At 33.6% G+C, this 17,924-nt stretch overlaps 2 protein-coding genes and 1 non-coding gene across 3 annotated transcripts; 1 reads left to right on the top strand and 2 right to left on the bottom strand.

Annotated features, from left to right (window-relative positions):
• Positions 1 to 900: 900 nt before the first annotated feature.
• TRNAA-AGC (transfer RNA alanine (anticodon AGC)) lies at positions 901 to 973 on the bottom strand. Its single transcript has one exon. It is a non-coding gene; the product is annotated as a tRNA-Ala (tRNA).
• A 323-nt stretch (positions 974 to 1,296) lies between these two features.
• On the bottom strand, positions 1,297 to 3,210 carry LOC118047460 (21.7 kDa class VI heat shock protein). The gene is made up of 2 exons (XM_035056764.2): positions 2,851 to 3,210; positions 1,297 to 2,493 (listed from the first exon to the last, which is right to left on the bottom strand). The coding sequence occupies exons 1-2, from the start codon at positions 3,155 to 3,157 to the stop codon at positions 2,192 to 2,194; spliced, it is 609 nt and encodes a 202-aa protein (XP_034912655.1). The 5' UTR covers positions 3,158 to 3,210; the 3' UTR covers positions 1,297 to 2,191.
• A 5,457-nt stretch (positions 3,211 to 8,667) lies between these two features.
• On the top strand, positions 8,668 to 14,945 carry LOC118047461 (formin-like protein 5). Its single transcript, XM_035056765.2, has 7 exons — positions 8,668 to 9,526; positions 10,467 to 11,178; positions 11,265 to 11,988; positions 12,084 to 12,283; positions 12,614 to 12,849; positions 13,536 to 14,412; positions 14,551 to 14,945. The coding sequence occupies exons 1-6, from the start codon at positions 9,350 to 9,352 to the stop codon at positions 14,400 to 14,402; spliced, it is 2,916 nt and encodes a 971-aa protein (XP_034912656.1). The 5' UTR covers positions 8,668 to 9,349; the 3' UTR covers positions 14,403 to 14,412; positions 14,551 to 14,945.
• Positions 14,946 to 17,924: the final 2,979 nt, after the last annotated feature.

The raw sequence follows: 17,924 nt of genomic DNA, 5'->3' as shown, positions 1-17,924 counted from the left end.
CCACGCCGGAGGGAAAGTTTATGAGATTTAGGCCCAATTGTTTTTGCATTTTATTTTTTTCTTTACTTTAAAATAATTATTTTTGATATTTTATACTAATATCAAAAATATATTTTTTAAAAATATTTTTTTAATTTATTTTTACACTTTAAAAAACAATATTTATCACACTCAAACACCTCATTAATGTCCCTGTTCAATTGCCACATGGCAGGCACTATTGCTTGCTTGTTGCCAATATATATATATATATATATATATATATATATATATATATATATATATATATATATATATATATATATATATAATAAAGGGCTAGCTTGTGTTGATTGATAGCATGAAGCTAAGTTCTAGTTAGCTTTTTATTTATTAATTTTGATTTTCAGAGAAGGAAACCGCGTGCATGTGTTTATTAATTCAGAGACAGATTTCTAATTTGTTTGTTAATTAAAGATGAAACAAGTTCTATAGTTTATAAAAGATAATTTTAAAAGGATAATTTAATTGTTAAGAAAATATATTTCTTTTTTTAACCTTTTAAATTCAGACCTTGAAAACCACGTGGAGAATACTTTATATACTCTGAACATTGCTCACGGAATGAATTTAATATGAATTAGCATACAAACTAATATAAAAATACTTTATAGAAGAGAGATTTAACGCACAATCTAAGGAAAAAAATTCGAATATAATTCGGGCTAATTAATAATGCCAAGTCAAAAATCAAAACGTGTTTTAGGGAGGGGTTTTTTACAAGTAAAAAATTAATGGGCCTTCTCAAACGGATCTAAGCGAGCTTTGATTGAATCCATAATCGTATCAAGGGCCCATTTCACGATCCATTAATTCATTGATTAGAATTTAGAAGAAATTGCTACAAGAGGAAATAACAAGTGGAGATGCGGGGTATCGATCCCCGTACCTCTCGCATGCTAAGCGAGCGCTCTACCATCTGAGCTACATCCCCTTGATGTTTTCCCATTTGAAGTACATATTATATATTAGTAAATATACCTCAGATTATCACATGTTTAAAGACTAATCATTGTCACATGCTTGGATGATGAAAGGTATGTGAAAGCAAGATCATGATCATGAGCATACAATTGGCTCACGGAAGCGTCTTCTTCAGATGGCAAATGGCTTCCCTGATTTGGATTCGAAAGCTATGACTCTATGTCGCTTTCGTTTTCCTTAAGACTACTCGTGCTCTGCAATGGACATAGACATGAACACCTGGACACTTCAAGTACATTGAAAGATGAAAGAAAATTTGAAAAAAAAGGCAAGTCAGATATGTATCAGTGTGTCGGATATAGGATCCCGAGTCCAAGCAACATTGCTATGTATATTATCCCTTCTCTGCTTATGTTTGGTTGCTTTACACTCTTGGCTATCAGTTTGCATGAAACACCTATGTTTTCTTTAAGCAAAGCTTGACCTATGATGTCAGAGACAATCATTGGATTATGCTGGGATCTTTCCTCAATATTCTTCATCAGCACTCTTGATGACAGTTATAGGAAATTTAAGAAAATAAAGGAGCTTGATTTGGCTTATGTTCGTTTCAACACAAGTATATATGTTACTGCTGAATCCAGTTGCTGATTTATTTTATCTGTTGATGTTCAGTTTTCATAGTTTTCCCTTCCAGGAATTACTCAAATGCATGACAATCCTTTTGAGACTCTGTTAATTAGTCTTAGTCTTAGCTTAGCACCTGCCAGGTGAACAGGAGGTAAAGATCTTTCAGGCTTAGGCTTTTGCCTATTGCCCAGTCTTAATGAACCTCTCCCTTTCTCTTGATTTTTGGCCCTTTTTTCTTTTTCTCTGTATGCTAGTAGTGAACTCTGCAGCTGGAAAGAAGATGAACTCTTTTTTGGTTATAATCCACTTCATGCCATCATGATCAGTCTCTTAATTCGTTGCTCGTTAGATCAGATGCTTGTAAGGTGGAAGCTGTCCAAGACCCATCATGTGAAAAGGAACCTTTGTTGCCTTAACAAGGGTTACTCAATAGTGTTTGCTCATGTTTCAAACATGATCCTTTGATGCGCATAAATTATATTCTTACGGGGTTCTTGTCATTTACACTAATGATGTAAGAGATTTCATTATGCTAGGAATTAGGAGTAACATTACCTTGTAAAGTTTAAATTCTTACATTCACAGACTCACTTAAAACTTACAGATGATCAGAAATTTTGGCCAGGATGCCTTTTCCTGGAGCTGGAGGAGTATCAGAAACCAGAGAGCTCTTGGGAATTCTTACTTCTAGAAACATGTCATTACTCACATACGCCTCGGTATCTTTCCAATCAGCATCTCCTGGAATCTCAAGCCTTCTAACATAACCATGCTCCCACCAGTTGCCACTTCTCCAGTCTTTCGTTTTCGACTGATCTCTTTTCGGTTTCCACTGACCACTAATTTCCATGATTTTCCCATTTTCGACAAAGAATTGCACGGTATTATTCTCCACTCCCGCTGTAACAAATCATAACATTTGAGAAAATTCAAAAGCATTCCTTAAAGGGAAAATTTGCTTCAGTTTAAACCTATGGAGTTTTGGCCTTATCTTCAAGTCTTCTGGTATAATCATATTTAAGCCTGTGACTCCTTAGGTTTTATTGTTTCCTTGGTTCATAATCATCATTTCAAGCAAAGTTCAGAAATTTTAAACATGTCCGCGAATTGCTAAGAACACTTATCTTCAAGTCTTCTGGTATAATCATACTTAAGCCTGTGACTCCTTAGGTTTTATTGTTTCCTTGGTTCATAATCATCATTTCAAGCAAAGTTCAGAAATTTTAAAGATGTTCGCGAATTGCTAAGAACACTTACCTGATAAATCAGCTTTTAGTACATAGGCATCATCTGTCTGAAACCAATCAATATTAGTCTTGCCAGAGCTCCGAAGATTAGATAACAAGACATCTGACTCAAACTCCCAAAGTGGAAAGGCATCTGAAGGATCGAAATATTTTCCAAACAATAATGGACTGAACAGTGATCCTTCACCAAAAATCTTATGCACTACTGGACATCCCAGCGAAAAAAATCTCTTGAACATGTCCTCACTTAATGAAACACTCCATTTGTGTGGAGTTTGATCTTCTGTGTGAACTTCTAGCTGTTTCCAACTTGCCATTACTTACTAGAGCTGAGAATTTTAAGAATTTTTCCTGGAGACAGTTTATACTTGATATGCTTTAATTTAGACTTCTTATAGTGTGAGAGCAACCCTTTGAGAAAGCAAAGAACAAATTCCTTGAAAAGATTTGGAGGGCTGTAAAGCAAGAAGGAATATATTCCTTTCACACCTTGTTCAACAGTAAGAAGTAATGGAAGAGCCATGCACCGATGCCATGTGGCAACCCACTGAAATAAGCATGCCAATAGATTATTTTGAAAGAACGGATCAGAGCTCATTTAGCCTTTAGAAGAGAATCTTCAATAGTTTTTCCAGGAACTATGCATACCCTTGCTGTCCACACAATCACAATGGCAGGACACTTCATCTGTTCTTTGTCTCTAGTACTTGTCACAATCTTGATGTGTTTAAGCGAATGAAAACACCTGGATTTGAAACTCAGACAGTTTCTAGAGTACTCTAGGTAAACAACTTTTTGGGTCAAACTGTCACACTGCTCAGTAATTTTGTATATTTTGAGCTATGGAGAAGAAGGAAAGTAACGCATAGATTAATGTTTTCCTTGGTCTACTAAGTTCATGATGCTTCAAGTCCAAGGCAAGGTGAAATAAATGCAGTCCATTGGAAGGATCCTGATTCCTGATCGCTGGTGAACTATTCCTAACCCTTATTTTGCAGCACCAGCCACTCTGGTATTGTTCTTCACAGACAGGGAAGAGAGCAAGAGTTCAAATATTGGTCTGCATACTGTTTACGTTTTAAGATCAGGCAAAAGAACAATAGTATGATTTGAATGTTAATTACGATTTGTATGCAAAACACTGTTTTAATTGCATTAACACAGAATTTACGTGGAAATCCTGCGATAATCATATGCAAAATTTGCTTGATCCCTTAAAGTTTGCTTCTTGATGCAATTGCGAACTTGGGGATGAAAAATGCTGATGTCAAAGGAATATTTTCTTTGTAATGTCACGCTGCACATTCTTCCTTGCATGCTTACAGTTTTCATATCTCTAATCTTTCTTGTTTCAGTACCCATAATTCTATTGACTACTGTATTTGAAGCTTTATGCATTGCAATGCATCTTCAATGGCATCCATGGGAGTTGCTTTTCTAAAAGCAGCATTAGTATCTGCTCTATAGATGCTTGAATTTCTAGTGATGAATAATGGGGCACAGGCAAAAAAGCTTGAACACAAATTACAGATGCAGTTATCTCTAAAGGCGAGGGCTAATCCTGTGTTGCCATTCTTAGACAAACTGAGAGAGGACAAGATGATCCTGATCGTCTAGGTGTGTCATCCTTGGCCTCTCGGTGTGGTTTCTTTCTTTAATCTTTTGGCAAATTTCTTACAGAACTGACATTGAAGTCAAAGATTAGCTCAAATTTATGGGAATTGAGAAGTTGGCCAGCAGCTGCCAATTAGGGAACAAAGCTTGTACTTCTATACCGTTTGTTTTTATATTTTAAAAAAATTTGAAATTTTTTTTATTTTTTTTTAAATTAATATGTTTTTGATGTTTTTAGATTATTTTAATATGCTGATATTTAAAATAATTTTTAAAAATTAAAAAAATATTATTTTAATAATTTCTAAGTAAAAATTACTTTAAAAAACAACTATAATTACAACTATAATTATATTTTTAAACATGTTTATTTTAAACAAAAATATTAATTAAGAAGCCGATATTGTAACTTGATTTGAAGGTGTACATGTTTAGTATGAAAAGCATTAAATTGATTAAATTTTTTAATATTTTTTGATGATTTTATTGTGGTGGCGTTAAATATTTTTTTTAAAAGTTTTTTGATATAATTTGAAGGAATAAACACTTTTCATCTAGAATATTAAACCTCAGTTTTCAAAGGAGAAGAAAATTCAACGGAGCTTAGAAACATGGTCTGTGGAATAGAAAATAGTCGGAGATTTCCATAAAAAAATATATATATATATATAAGAAAAAAATTTTTTTTATTAATATTAGTGTTCAAGTTTTTAGCTTATGTAGATTTTAACTAATTTTATTATTTACCCTAAAATTAATAATTATATAAAATCTTTTTCAACCTAAAAATTTCAAACTAATAATATTTAAAAAAAAAATTAAAATTTAAAGAATTAACCAACTTCCTTTAAAATTATCTTTTTTTATTATTATTTACATGAGTGTTCGGACCAGCTTACGTGCAACTAATTCTCACGGCTCACTGAACATCCTGCAAACCCAATAAACATGTAAAACATCCGTGGAGATGACATGTATGCACAGTAAAATTTGAACCCTAATGTATAGAGAAAGAAATAAACTCCTTCCATTACTAAACCAAATCTAAGTGATTTTTGATTTGTTTTGATTTGTCTAACCATATTTTTTTCTCTCAATTTTCTTGGTTTCGGTGTTAAGAAATGGAGAATACAAGGAACCCACTTGATTTGACAAACAATGTAACGTTTGAAGAATGACAATGACTTTCGTCCTTCTCTCTATTATACCATAAATTTGTAATAATCTATTTCTTTCTTTTTGCCCCCAGTAAAGTCATCCCACCGACCCCTTCGCAGACCCTTTTAATCTAGATTAGCGTGTTTATAATTATTTTTAAAAAATATTTTAAAATAATATTTTAAAAAAGTTTAATATAATTTAATTTTAAATTTATACTAGACAATAAAAAAAATTAAAAGATTTTTTTGTTAATTTTATCATTAGATAATTTTTATTTGTCAATCTAGTTATTTTTAAATTTATTAAATTAATAATATTATATGAAAATAATTTTTATATGGGTTGATTTTAAATTTATATTAAATAAAGAGTTTAATTAAGAAGTTTTAATTTTATTAATTTTATATACATATATTTTTAATTTTATTATTAAAGTTTTTATCGATTTAAATTATTTTTTAACTAGTTAAACTCACTGAATTATATATATCATGATAACTTCAGCGTAATAATGGAGTTACGTAACAGGTTAGGTGGTGACGTTTTTAAAGTTGACATACTAAACGGGTTTATATTTTAATTGAATTGTCACATCACTAAGCTTATAAAAATAAATGGAATCCATCAAATCAGTTTAAAACACTTGTAAGTTATTATATCAAAAACGAAAAGGAAGAAGAAGAAAAACCTTTCTTATTCAGATATGCCATTTAAACTTATGTAGAGTATAGGTTACGGAAGTATATTTATTTTTTAAAATATTTTTTATTTTTTTAAAATTAGTATATCAAAATGATTTGAAAATATTAAAAACTATTAATTTGATATAAATAAAAAATAATTTTTTTAAAATATTTTTAAAACATAGAAATAAACAGATTCTTAGTGTTATTCAGAAAAATTAAAACTGGTCAATCCTAGATTTTTAAGCATGTTAAGATTATGATTTAAAAAAGTATAGAGTTTCTTATTAATTTTGCGATGTTTTAATTTAATGGTTATAGTTATTTTTTAAAATACTTTTTACTTAAAAAAATATTAAAAAATATTTTTTTATTTTTAAAAAATTATTTTTGATATTGACACATCAAAATAATTTGAAAACATAAAAAAATATTAATTTAAAATAAATAAAAAAATAATAATTTTTTTAAAAGCATATTTTTAAAATGCAAAAATAAACATTACCGCTATTTATCAAAGAGCAAGGAGAGTAATTAATGAGCTACTCTTCTTGATTTTTTATTTTAAACAATGGAAAAACAATAATTCATGACTAAGTGAAAATAATAAATAAATCTATACATATCTAAAAAAAAATTTAAAAATATTATTAATTACTCATTAAATACCGTAAAAAATAATCCGAACTCACGATTCTTTAACTAATTAATAATTTTGGGTAGTGTTTCTCAAGATTCACTACCTAGAAAACTTGATCAACAATATATCTCACCAAGATATGCGATTACAAAATTTAAAATCCATGACCCGCAAGAAGATCAAAAAAGAGAGAAGAAAATGCTTGAGTTTCTAATTTCGTATCTAAAACTTGAACCAATCTCTTCCGTACAAGCGGTGGATAAGGGGAGCTATGCTTTATTTGAAAATATAAGCTAACTTGTGTTTTTAAAAAATTTAATTTTTTAGTTAAAATTTATTATTTTTTATATTTGTAGAATTATTTTCATGTACGATCTTAAAAATAATTTTTTAAAAAATAAAAAAAAAAATTATTTTAATATATTTCTAAATGAAAAGCACTTTAAACCATAATCATAGTCACACTCTCAAACAAGCTTTTAAGTTCATGAGTGGGGAAGGAGAAGAAGCATATGAAAGGGATCATTTGGGAATGTGGTCTAACCCGTGTTTTCAAAAATTATAATTTTTTTTTTAAAATTAATATTTTTTTAGTGTTTTGGATCGTTTTGATGTGGTAATATAAAAAATAATTTAAAAAATATATATTATTTTGATATAGTTCTAAGCAAAGAACATTTTAAAAAATAACCACAACTATACTCCAAACACACCCGAAAAAAATGAAGGCAGAATCCATGATATTGTTGTATACAAGAAGCAAGAATAACAACAAATCAACTAATCAGGTCTTAGATTTGCTCTTTAGAGATCACCAGTTTGAGTTTTACAAACTTCAAGACTATTAAAAATTTATATAATTGTTAATTTTAAAATTCATAAAATTAATTAAAATATATACAAGTTATCCTAACATTTACATTAATAAATAAAAAAAAAAAACAGCAGGGAATGACCGGTGAAAGTTTGTGGTAAATTAATCACTGCGGCACAATAATAACTCTAACATTTGGTAACGCAGTCCAAACCTTGTTCAGTAAAAAATTTGAATTTTTTAATTTTTTTTTTAAATAAATTTTAAAAAATTAAAAATATTATTTTAATTAATATAATAGCAAACATGATATCACATTGTCCAAAGCAACGGTCAGTGGCAGATGCTCTAGAATTCCTCACCATAAGCAGTGGAAGCAGAGAGAGAGAGAGAGGGAGGGGGGTAGGTCGGCGACGCGTTGAACCCACCCGTGAGCCCATCGAATCGACATCTGGCACTGCTGCTCGTGCTCTAATAAAGAGACATCATAGAATTCCACTGTCCACACGCGTCGAGATAAATTTCAAATTATTTAATTTGTTACATAAAAAGTTGGGTAAAAAAATTTGAAGATTAACATATTAATTGCAAAAAATTCATTCCCAATTGATTTTTTTTTTTTACATTCATAAGTATTTTAGTACGGACCACAATGTAGACTTATGTTTGTTTGAAAACGAGGTTCAAATAATTTTTTTAAACAGATATTTTTAAATAAAAATTATTTTAAAAAACAACTATTATATTCAAATTATCTCTACTGATCATAATTAAGAGTCCACAATCACTAGTCAACAGATTTTCAAAAAAAAAATAAAAAGGCTTAATTTCTTTTTCTAGAAAGAGAGAAGAATTTTTAACTGAATAAAAAATCTAGTATTTGGGTTATACTTACCGCGTCCATCTCTCTCTTCTTTCTCGCTCTTGATATCTTTTAAGTTTTTATCTCAAGAAGCCCACCAACATCAATCAACAAGTTTCAAACGAATAAGGTTTCATTGCAATAAAAAATTGAAAATTTACAATTTTTCTTAAATTCTTTGTCAGCTCTTACTTTTCAATGAAACCTTATTGAAGAAAGAGAAAGACAAAAAAGAAAAATTCACCGTTTTCCAGGTCAACAACATTGTCTATTCATGCATAGCCAACGTTCCTTTTGAGCTTCATTTGATTGGATCTAGTCAAAATCTAACACCCTTTTGTTTTTCTTACCAAAACTCCTTCACATCTCCTTCACAAAATAATAAGGTTTTATTGCAATAAGGCTCATTTGTGTCAATTCTTTGTGGATTTCGCTATTTATGTTATTTGATTCTATTTTTTGACCTGTTTGAGGAGACATATTCTGAGTCTTGTTTGGTGAATTGAGTTTTGATTCCAAGTTTGAATTTTTAGGCAAAAACTTTATCTGGGCTTTTGAGAATTAGTATCTAGATTTTGGTGGTTGGGTTGTGTCAAGAGGCTTATCTTGATAGAAGTTGAATTCAGTTAAAAGCTTGAAGCTTCTTGGGTTGGTTTTGTGTGTTATGAAGGTATTGTAAGGGTTTTGATCCTTCGACCAGGGGTTTAACTATTGATGAAATGAGAACGATATTTCATGCTTACAAGGATGAATCAACAACAAGTGGTTCGTATGAAGTCAAGTTGTTTCAGTTTCTTGGTGATTCTGCTATGTGCATCGGTGGTGGTGAGCTTGGATTACAAAGGAAGGACAGAAGAAGTGTTTTTGAGGCAATTAGTTAATCCAGCAACTGGAGATGTTGATAAGGACACGGTAGGACTTTATACCACACGTACTCTTAAATTTGTGATAACAAATTTATATTGCTTACAGTTTAATAAATTTGTGATAACAATTGAGGTTATCGTGCTTCAAATACCCTTTTGCATGCTGATAGATTGTCAGTTGGGGATGTCAAACTGCTGTTTATGCCTCTTACAAACTAGAAATGAGAGTTATGGCGTGTATGGTTCATGGTTCAAAGGTTTAGATTCATCATAATTGTGTAAATTGGTATTAAATTATTTGTACAATATGACTATTGGCTGATAAATTTATGTCACAATGAGTTATACGTATGTAACATTTCATCGAGATGTATGATTTAACCTTGTTGCACCCCTTGTGAATCACGATCACAATACTGTTTACTCTCAGTCCTGAATTTCTTCCCTTTTCTTCTTTGTTCAGGGCCTTGTGAATTTTTTCTTAAATATTAATTTTGGGCACCGGAGGAGGGGAGGATCAGATGGAAGAGTTGTGATTATTGAATTCTTTGTCATATAAAAAGCAACGATAATTTTTAATTTATCTGAAAGCTAGTCATTGCTGAAGATAGACATCGATCATTGATAAGGATCATAATACCACAATAAACTTTGACCTGAGGTGTATCATGCACCATTGCATCCATGATTATATCCATTGTGCATATGCTTATGTCTATGCCTAAGTAGGGATATGCTCTTCCAAGTTCTTCCTTTGTACTGATTATGTTGTCTTCTCTCGCTCTCTCTCATCCCCCCTGCAAATATGGCATAGCCTTCATTTGCTTTTGTGTGTGTGTGTGTGTGTGTGTGTGAGGCAACCTCACATGTCTACTGCTTGTTCTTAATTCATATTTATATATGTCTGCTTCTTAATGCGCATCTGAAATACCAGTTTAATCTTCTCAAATGGGCAAATATTTACTTGAATTTTTTTTGGATTGCAGGCAGAGCTACTATGCATCATTTGCAAGGTGGATTTGATTCGTCTGAAGGAAGCTGGTGGAAATAATTTCTTTTCACCAGAGGAAACATTTAGTGGGGCCGATGAACTTAGCTCAGAGGGCTGGTCAATGGCAAAAGAAAACAGTCAGAGATTGATTAAAGTCTTGCATCCCCAGTTAAAGGAAACTATTTTAGATTGTATAAGAAAAAACAGTTATCTGTTCCATGTTTCTGGAGATGAAGGCGGCGCAGATATTTATCACTCAACTTCTCTAAATTCCTTATTTCATAGGCATGCTGGTGCAAGAAGGAATTTGCTTCAGAGCATTGCAGAGGCTCCAGCCCCAGCGCCTGCTGTTGGATCCCTGATTCCTAGCCCTGCACCAGCTCCAGACCTGGCTCTTTCTCCAGTTTCCACTCCAAACCCTGCCCCTTCACCGCAAGAACTATTTTTTACTCGACCATCGCCACCTCCTCCCAGTCTCAGCGAAAACTCTTCTGGAGGTCCAGCTTCTGTTCCAAATATTGACCCAGATAATGGAAAAAATAACAATAAAACAGTTCTCATTGCAGTCCTTGTGACTGCTGCAGTGACATTTGTTCTCGCAGCATTGTTCTTCTTGTTCTGTACTAAGGTTTGTAGGAGAGGATCTGGTGCGAGACGAAATGATGAAAGGCCCCTTCTTAGCATAAGCCTAAGTGACTATTCTGTTGGTTAGTAAATGAACTGTCATATGTTTTCTTTTAATCTACAATTCTTTAATACAGTTCTGATATTGCTTCAAAATTTGATCTTCCAGGTTCCACACTTAAACCTTTTGGTGTAGGAAATTCCATCATAGAAGAAAAGCTCGGTCATCAATCTTTTGGTAATGTATCAAACCATGAGAAAAGGGGAACATCTTTGGAGAGCAATTTTTATAACTCTGATGCTCAGAATGTATCGTTAGATGAAAGTCTGTCGTTAGGAGTTGTTAGTGGTGCTGCCAAATCCTCTACTGACAACAAGATGAACATACTTGTACCACCTCCACCAGGAAGGACAGGCAGCAACCCTTTTCTGAAGCCCCCACCTGGAAGGGCAGAACCGCTTCCCCATGAACCGCCTGCTAACCTCAGGCCTCCTCCCAGTAGGGCTGGTCCTACCCCTTCCCCTCCCCCTCCCCCTCCCCCTCCTGCACCACCTGCCCCTGCAAAATCATCCAGTAGTGTGCCCCCTCCTCCCCGTGGTTCACCTCCTCCGCCACCTATTGCTCCGGGAGTGAAACCTGGTCCACGCCCTCCACCACCTCCACCTGGAGGTTCCGCGCCTCGACCACCACCACCAATGCCCCCAGGTCCAAAGGTTCCCCGACCCCCTCTTGGATCAAAGCGTCCTTCCAATAGTGCATCTAGTGAAGGAGCTGGTTTGGGGGATGATGCTGATGCTCCTAAAACCAAACTAAAGCCATTTTTCTGGGATAAAGTTCTAGCCAACCCTGATCATTCAATGGTTTGGCATCAGATTAAATCAGGATCATTCCAGTGAGTTACAATTTTAACTTAATTTTAATTGTTATTTTAATTTTGTTGTTCATGAATCTCTAGATAACCTTTGCTGCTGAATATGTTTTATACAGGTTCAATGAGGAAATGATAGAAACCCTGTTTGGATATGCACCTGATAAAAACAAAAATGAACACAAGAAAGAGTCTTCTTCTCAAGATCCTTCACCCCAGTATATTCAAATACTTGATCCGAAAAAGGCACAAAATTTGTCTATTCTTTTGCGGGCACTGAATGTGACGATAGAGGAAGTCTGTGACGCGCTTCGTGAAGGTGATCAACTCTCTTTGTTTCTTTCAGTAGATATACATTCATGGATAAGTTAAATTGCTCCATTTTCAATTTATTTATTAGTTTTTTCTTTTCTTTTTCTTTTTCTTTTTTTTTTGGGGGGGGGTTTGTGGTGGTTTTGTTTGTCCTGTTCCTTGTCTAGGAAAATCTCTTTACACACCATTTCTGTCTAGTATGGCTGATTTTAATGATGGTGTGGCTGTGTGGATGGTATTTAATAACCCCATTTCATTGGGTTCTGGAATTTGAGTAGCAATAGTGTCCTTTGGTTTTAATGCATCAACATATTCTAACCTCTGTTAGTTAATGCAGGAAACGAGCTTCCTGTAGAGCTTCTTCAAAATTTGTTGAGGATGGCACCCACAGCAGATGAAGAACTGAAGCTTAGGCTCTACAGTGGTGAACTTTCTCAACTTGGGCCTGCTGAGAGGTTCCTAAAAGCATTGGTTGACATACCATTTGCTTTTAAACGACTAGAAGCCCTGCTTTTCATGTGCATTCTACAGGAAGAGGTTGCTACCACTAAAGAGTCTTTTGAAACCTTAGAGGTAGGAAACTGGATACTGTATTTCTTTTCAGCACTTGGTTTAATTCTTGCTTATAAATGTTGGTTGCCATTTTTAACAATGCGTTGGAAATATCCATGCTCATGGTCTGATGATGAACTTGATAGTTGCACTTTTTCTACATTTGGGGAAGCAGACTGTCGTGGAGCTTCATGATTTTGGAAAGGCATGCCAAATTGTGGAGATGTATTTTAAAAAATCATTAAAATATTACTAAGAAAATTTTCTGTGGAGAGCCACAACAGTATTTTTTGCAAAAAAATAAAATAAAACTGCATATTGATATCAGTTTGGTGCCTTGTATCGGTTTCCCTTCATATGTGACTTGGAAAGTGCGTGCATCCCTGCTACTGCATAGAGCGAAAGAGACCAGCCACTTATTAGACATTAGAGGATGGGTAAGATATGATAGAAAAGATAGCATTTGTAGAATACTGACTTAAGTTTGGCTTTTAGAACGTATGCATGTTCTTGCATATAAGATGCCTGGCTGTATAAAAATATTCCTACGTTTGTAAATTTGAATATACTAGCATGTAGAGGCAGTCAGTTTCTCTTGGTTATGATAAAGTCCCTGCATCTCACAATGGACTCTCTTTTCTGGAAATTTTTTGAATTTCTACACTTGCCAAAATCTAATGTGATGCCATCTCCATCTAATATGGCAGGTTGCTTGCAAGGAACTCAGAAATAGTCGGTTGTTCCTCAAGCTTCTAGAAGCTGTTCTTAAAACAGGCAACCGAATGAATGATGGAACATTTCGTGGCGGTGCACAAGCATTTAAGCTTGACACACTTTTGAAATTATCTGATGTAAAGGGAATAGACGGGAAGACTACTCTCTTACACTTTGTTGTTCAGGAGATAATTCGCTCAGAAGGTGTGAGAGCTGCTCGTGCTGGACGAGAGAGCCGGAGCATCTCCAGTGTCAGTGTAAAAACAGACGATCTCCTTGAGGACATTTCCCCTGATACAGAAGACAACTATAGCAGTCTTGGTCTTCAGGTTGTTTCTCAATTGAGCAGTGAACTAGAAAATGTCAAAAGAGCAGCGGTGGTGGATGCTGACAGCTTAACAGGATCCGTGGCTAAACTTGGGCAGTCAGTGGTAGCAACCAGAAATTTTCTGAATAAAGACATGAAGAATTTAGAGGAAAATAGTGGATTCCATGAAACATTAAAAAGTTTTGTGCAGAATGCTGAGGTTGATATCATGTCACTTCTGGAAGAAGAAAAAAGAATTGTGGCTCTGGTGAAGAGCACTGGTGATTATTTCCATGGGAATGCCGGGAAAGATGAGGGTTTACGATTATTCATCGTTGTACGAGACTTCTTAATAATATTAGATAAGGTATGCAAAGAGGTGGGAGAGGCGCAAAAGAGGTCAGCAAAAACACGGAAAAAAGAGGCGTCAACTGCATCATCTCCCTCTCATAAGCACCAGCAACCCTCGCCTGATATTCGCCAGCGGCTATTTCCAGCAATTGCAGAGCGACGAATGGGAGATTCTAGTTCCAGTTCAGATGACGAGGGTTAATCTGAGAGAGGTAGGCTAAGACCCTATCAATAATTAATTTGTGGTTTTTCCATTTAGAATTTATACAAACACACAAACAAATAAACGTTATTCTGTGAACTTCAGATTAATGTAGAAATTAAGGAAGTCCTTCACTTGTGTTATCCAGGTTGCTGATATCATGGGAGTGTAGATTACCCTTCAAGTCACTTGGTGGTGGTATCCCACATTTTTTAGGGAATCGTGGGGAAGTGCACGAAAGCTGCCAAATTGCGTTCACACATGGAGACCAAATTGCAATTTCAGCAGATGGATTAATGGAGCTGAAAACAGATAGTAAATTAAGCCAGCAATTTCAGTCGGGGCTCAGTGGATTCACGTTTCTAAATCCCTTAAATGTATTAACTTGTGCGTTGGTAGCAGTTAGGTGTTTTGATGTTTATTCTTCTTTCATTTTAAATTCTTTGTTCAAACAAGATTGATTCTTTTTGTAGAATTTGGATGTCAATAGTGGAGCAGTTAGATTGGAATTACAATTGCATAAAAACAGTTGCTTTCTCTTTTGATGTTAAATAGCAGTCCGAAATGTGGAAGATCAGCATATGATGAAAGACGGGCATTTGAACTGAGTTTTAAAAATTTTTTTTTTCTTTAAATTAATATCTTTTATAATATTTTTAAATTATTTTAATGTGTTAATTTTAAAACTGATTTTTAAAAATTAAAAAAATATTATTAATATAATTTTTTGATAAAAAAAAAAAACTTTGAAAAGCAATTATAATTATATTTTTATTTAAATAGGTAGATGTATTTTGCATTTAAAAAAAAAATTCAAATTATTTTAAATTAACCTTTTTTATATATAATTTTACATTGTTTTGATGTTAATTTTTTAAAAAATATATATTTAAAAGTATTTCTAAATAAAAAATTACTTTAAAAAATATTCACTTATAATTTTAATATTATTTTACGTCATTACACGAGACATGCAAATTTGATAGAAAATTTTACAGGTTGCGGAAGAAGACAGGGTTCCCTTGGTCAATTCGATAGACAACATGATAATCAGTCTACCGGTTTCTAGAAAATACAAGATTGATCAATCGATTATTCAAATAAAAAATCATAAATTCAGAATAGGACAAGCTCAAAAATCTTTTCATTAACATCTTGGTAAGGTTGATATAACTGGTGGAACACCTAGTTCTTCTTTTCATATCAAATGAAGCAAATCGTGGCCGAGAATACTAACCTAGCAAGCAGAAGTAAACCTCCCTCATAAAATATACATACTGAGAAAATGTTGATCTGAGTGCATAGATGAACAAAAGAAACAACTCATATGATAAATGAGTGTCTCAGTATGTGTCCTGGAAGTCAGAGGGGTGATGCATGGGTCTGTGAGCCTCGGGTCTCTAAGAAACTGTCATGTCAAGTTGATAGTGAACCTCCCTCATGAATGACACCTCCGGACATAGTAATCTGGTAATGTAATGCGAGGAACAAGACGCCATGGCAGATGGTCAAAGTGGGAGAAATATTGTTCAGGCACTGGCAACTCATTGAAACCATTTTTTTTTATAAAGCAGTAGTGGGGTGAGCAAAAAATTGCTTTCATATCTCCTGAATATAAATTATTCCTTCGCTTCCATATAATTAATATGATTGTGATCATCAGAAAACTGGCAAGGCTACTTGAAGGATGTATCTGTCCGCCATCCTCAGATTTGAGCTCCAAAGTCCATGGCACTTTGTCACGGAGAAAACGAAAAAGTCAAAATATGTCTCCTAAGGATGCAGCCCTTGTTTCTGCTGCAGCATCTACCGTGAATAAGTTTGCTGATGATGGAAGTTCTATGAGCAAAATTCTTGTTAAGCAGAATGAGGATGCTGGTGGTTCTGTTGGTTCCTATTCAAACCAAGAGGAGAATGTGGAGTCGCATGTTGGTTAAGGAGACACTAAGTGAAAACCAGTGGCATCTAAGGCTTTGCAGCTTCGCATGAAGAAGCTGAGAAAGTTATGGTGAGACAATGTTTCTACTTTTACTTACTTTTGTTTCACCCTAACTCTAATAAAGAATCAAGCTTCAGGAGGTAAATGGATGAACTTTGGAGCAAATTGTTAATGCACGAACTTTTTATTGGCGATTAGCTGATTTCATTTGCCTTGTTTTATCAGTAAGAGGCTGAGAGCATCAAGGCGAAGCAGGGTGTCGGAGAAGGTTAGCTTTTTCTTATTAATTTCCTGTTTTTGATGAATCATTTTTTCTTCCCTTTTTTAGTTTTCAGTTAGTTTTCTAGATTTCACCGGATTATCTCCAAAGAGGAGAAGAGCTGATCTGTTAGTAACTATTGATTGAGTGCACTTTGATGAATATATAACAGCAGGATTGCCAATGCACTGTAACAATGATGTTTCTCTAATATTTAGCAAATTGTTGAAAGTAAATGGGGTCAAAGTGATGAATATATAACAGCAGGGAGAAACCACAATGAAAAGTAAATTATATCCATGCAAGATTATGTGCATGCTTCTGATATGAACCCAGTAGCTTTCTTTCTGGGAACAATGTCAGCACCAGCCATTCACATATGTAGATGTTGCTTGTATACGAGGACAAATACATGACTTGCACAAGTCCATTCCTAACAAATACTTGCCCTAGTTACTGAAGTTCATTTCAGGCCATTGATGAAGCTGAAGATGAGTGGAGTGAGTCAACACAGCACAAAGAAGCTCACTGATACAAGTGAGAAAGGACTTCGTGGTTCAATATCCAAGGACTTCCCTTACTTTCATGTTGAATTTGGCCTAAATAGGGGGTTTGTCCATGTTATCGATGACAAGAAGACATGCAACTTGCATCTAACTGAGGAAGACAGTTGATTTTTTTTGTTGGAAACTAGCTAGAAGATGGCAACACTTTCGCTAATTTTCAACATTTCTGAACTTCTGACTGGGCTGGCTTTGAAAATGCCGTGGCAAGGTCCTGTTATTCACATGATGCTTTCTTCCCATTTTGCTGTGGATGGTTGTGCTGTAGATAGCTTTATTTGTAAATCTGCAAGTTTTTGTAGCTGCAAAATCAACTTTGACTGGTAATAGTATGTGAGATGCCGTGTTCATCAACATAGATATAAATTTATGATTCACCAAGAAGTTACAGATAACAATAAAAATTTTGTTTCATTAGCTCATATTACTGTATCTTTTGGTTATTAATTGGATTGTATCAGTTCTAACTATATTCTTTTGCATTTTCAAATGAAGATAATTGCTTTATTGTTTTGCATTTGAACTGGAAAAAATCATTGCTTGAAAATATCAATCCAGACTTCTTTGATTTAAGAGAGGAAGAGAAGAGGGTTGCGTAATTTAGTGACTAATTTGTTTTGTTAATCTAATCGATAATATTGATTATTTTTAAAAAAAAAAATTCTTAAAAATGTATATTTTTTAAAATTAACATATCAAAACAATAAAAAATATATATATAAATAATTTTAAACAAAAAAAAACCATTTTAATATCACTGG

Source organism: Populus alba, chromosome 11 (genome assembly GCF_005239225.2).
Source record: "Populus alba chromosome 11, ASM523922v2, whole genome shotgun sequence".
Taxonomy (NCBI): Eukaryota; Viridiplantae; Streptophyta; class Magnoliopsida; order Malpighiales; family Salicaceae; genus Populus; species Populus alba.
This window is presented reverse-complemented; position numbering and strand designations above follow the sequence as displayed.

Excerpts from the sequence above, each read along its gene's own strand:
- LOC118047460 (XM_035056764.2), bottom strand. The coding sequence starts at position 3,157 with ATGGCAAGTTGGAAACAGCTAGAAGTTCACACAGAAGATCAAACTCCA. Across the intron at positions 2,494-2,850 it reads ACTAAAAGCTGATTTATCAG|CGGGAGTGGAGAATAATACC; the intron begins GTAAGTGTTCTT and ends GATTTGTTACAG.
- LOC118047461 (XM_035056765.2), top strand. The coding sequence starts at position 9,350 with ATGCTTACAAGGATGAATCAACAACAAGTGGTTCGTATGAAGTCAAGT. Across the intron at positions 9,527-10,466 it reads GAGATGTTGATAAGGACACG|GCAGAGCTACTATGCATCAT; the intron begins GTAGGACTTTAT and ends TTTGGATTGCAG. Across the intron at positions 12,284-12,613 it reads CTGTGACGCGCTTCGTGAAG|GAAACGAGCTTCCTGTAGAG; the intron begins GTGATCAACTCT and ends TAGTTAATGCAG.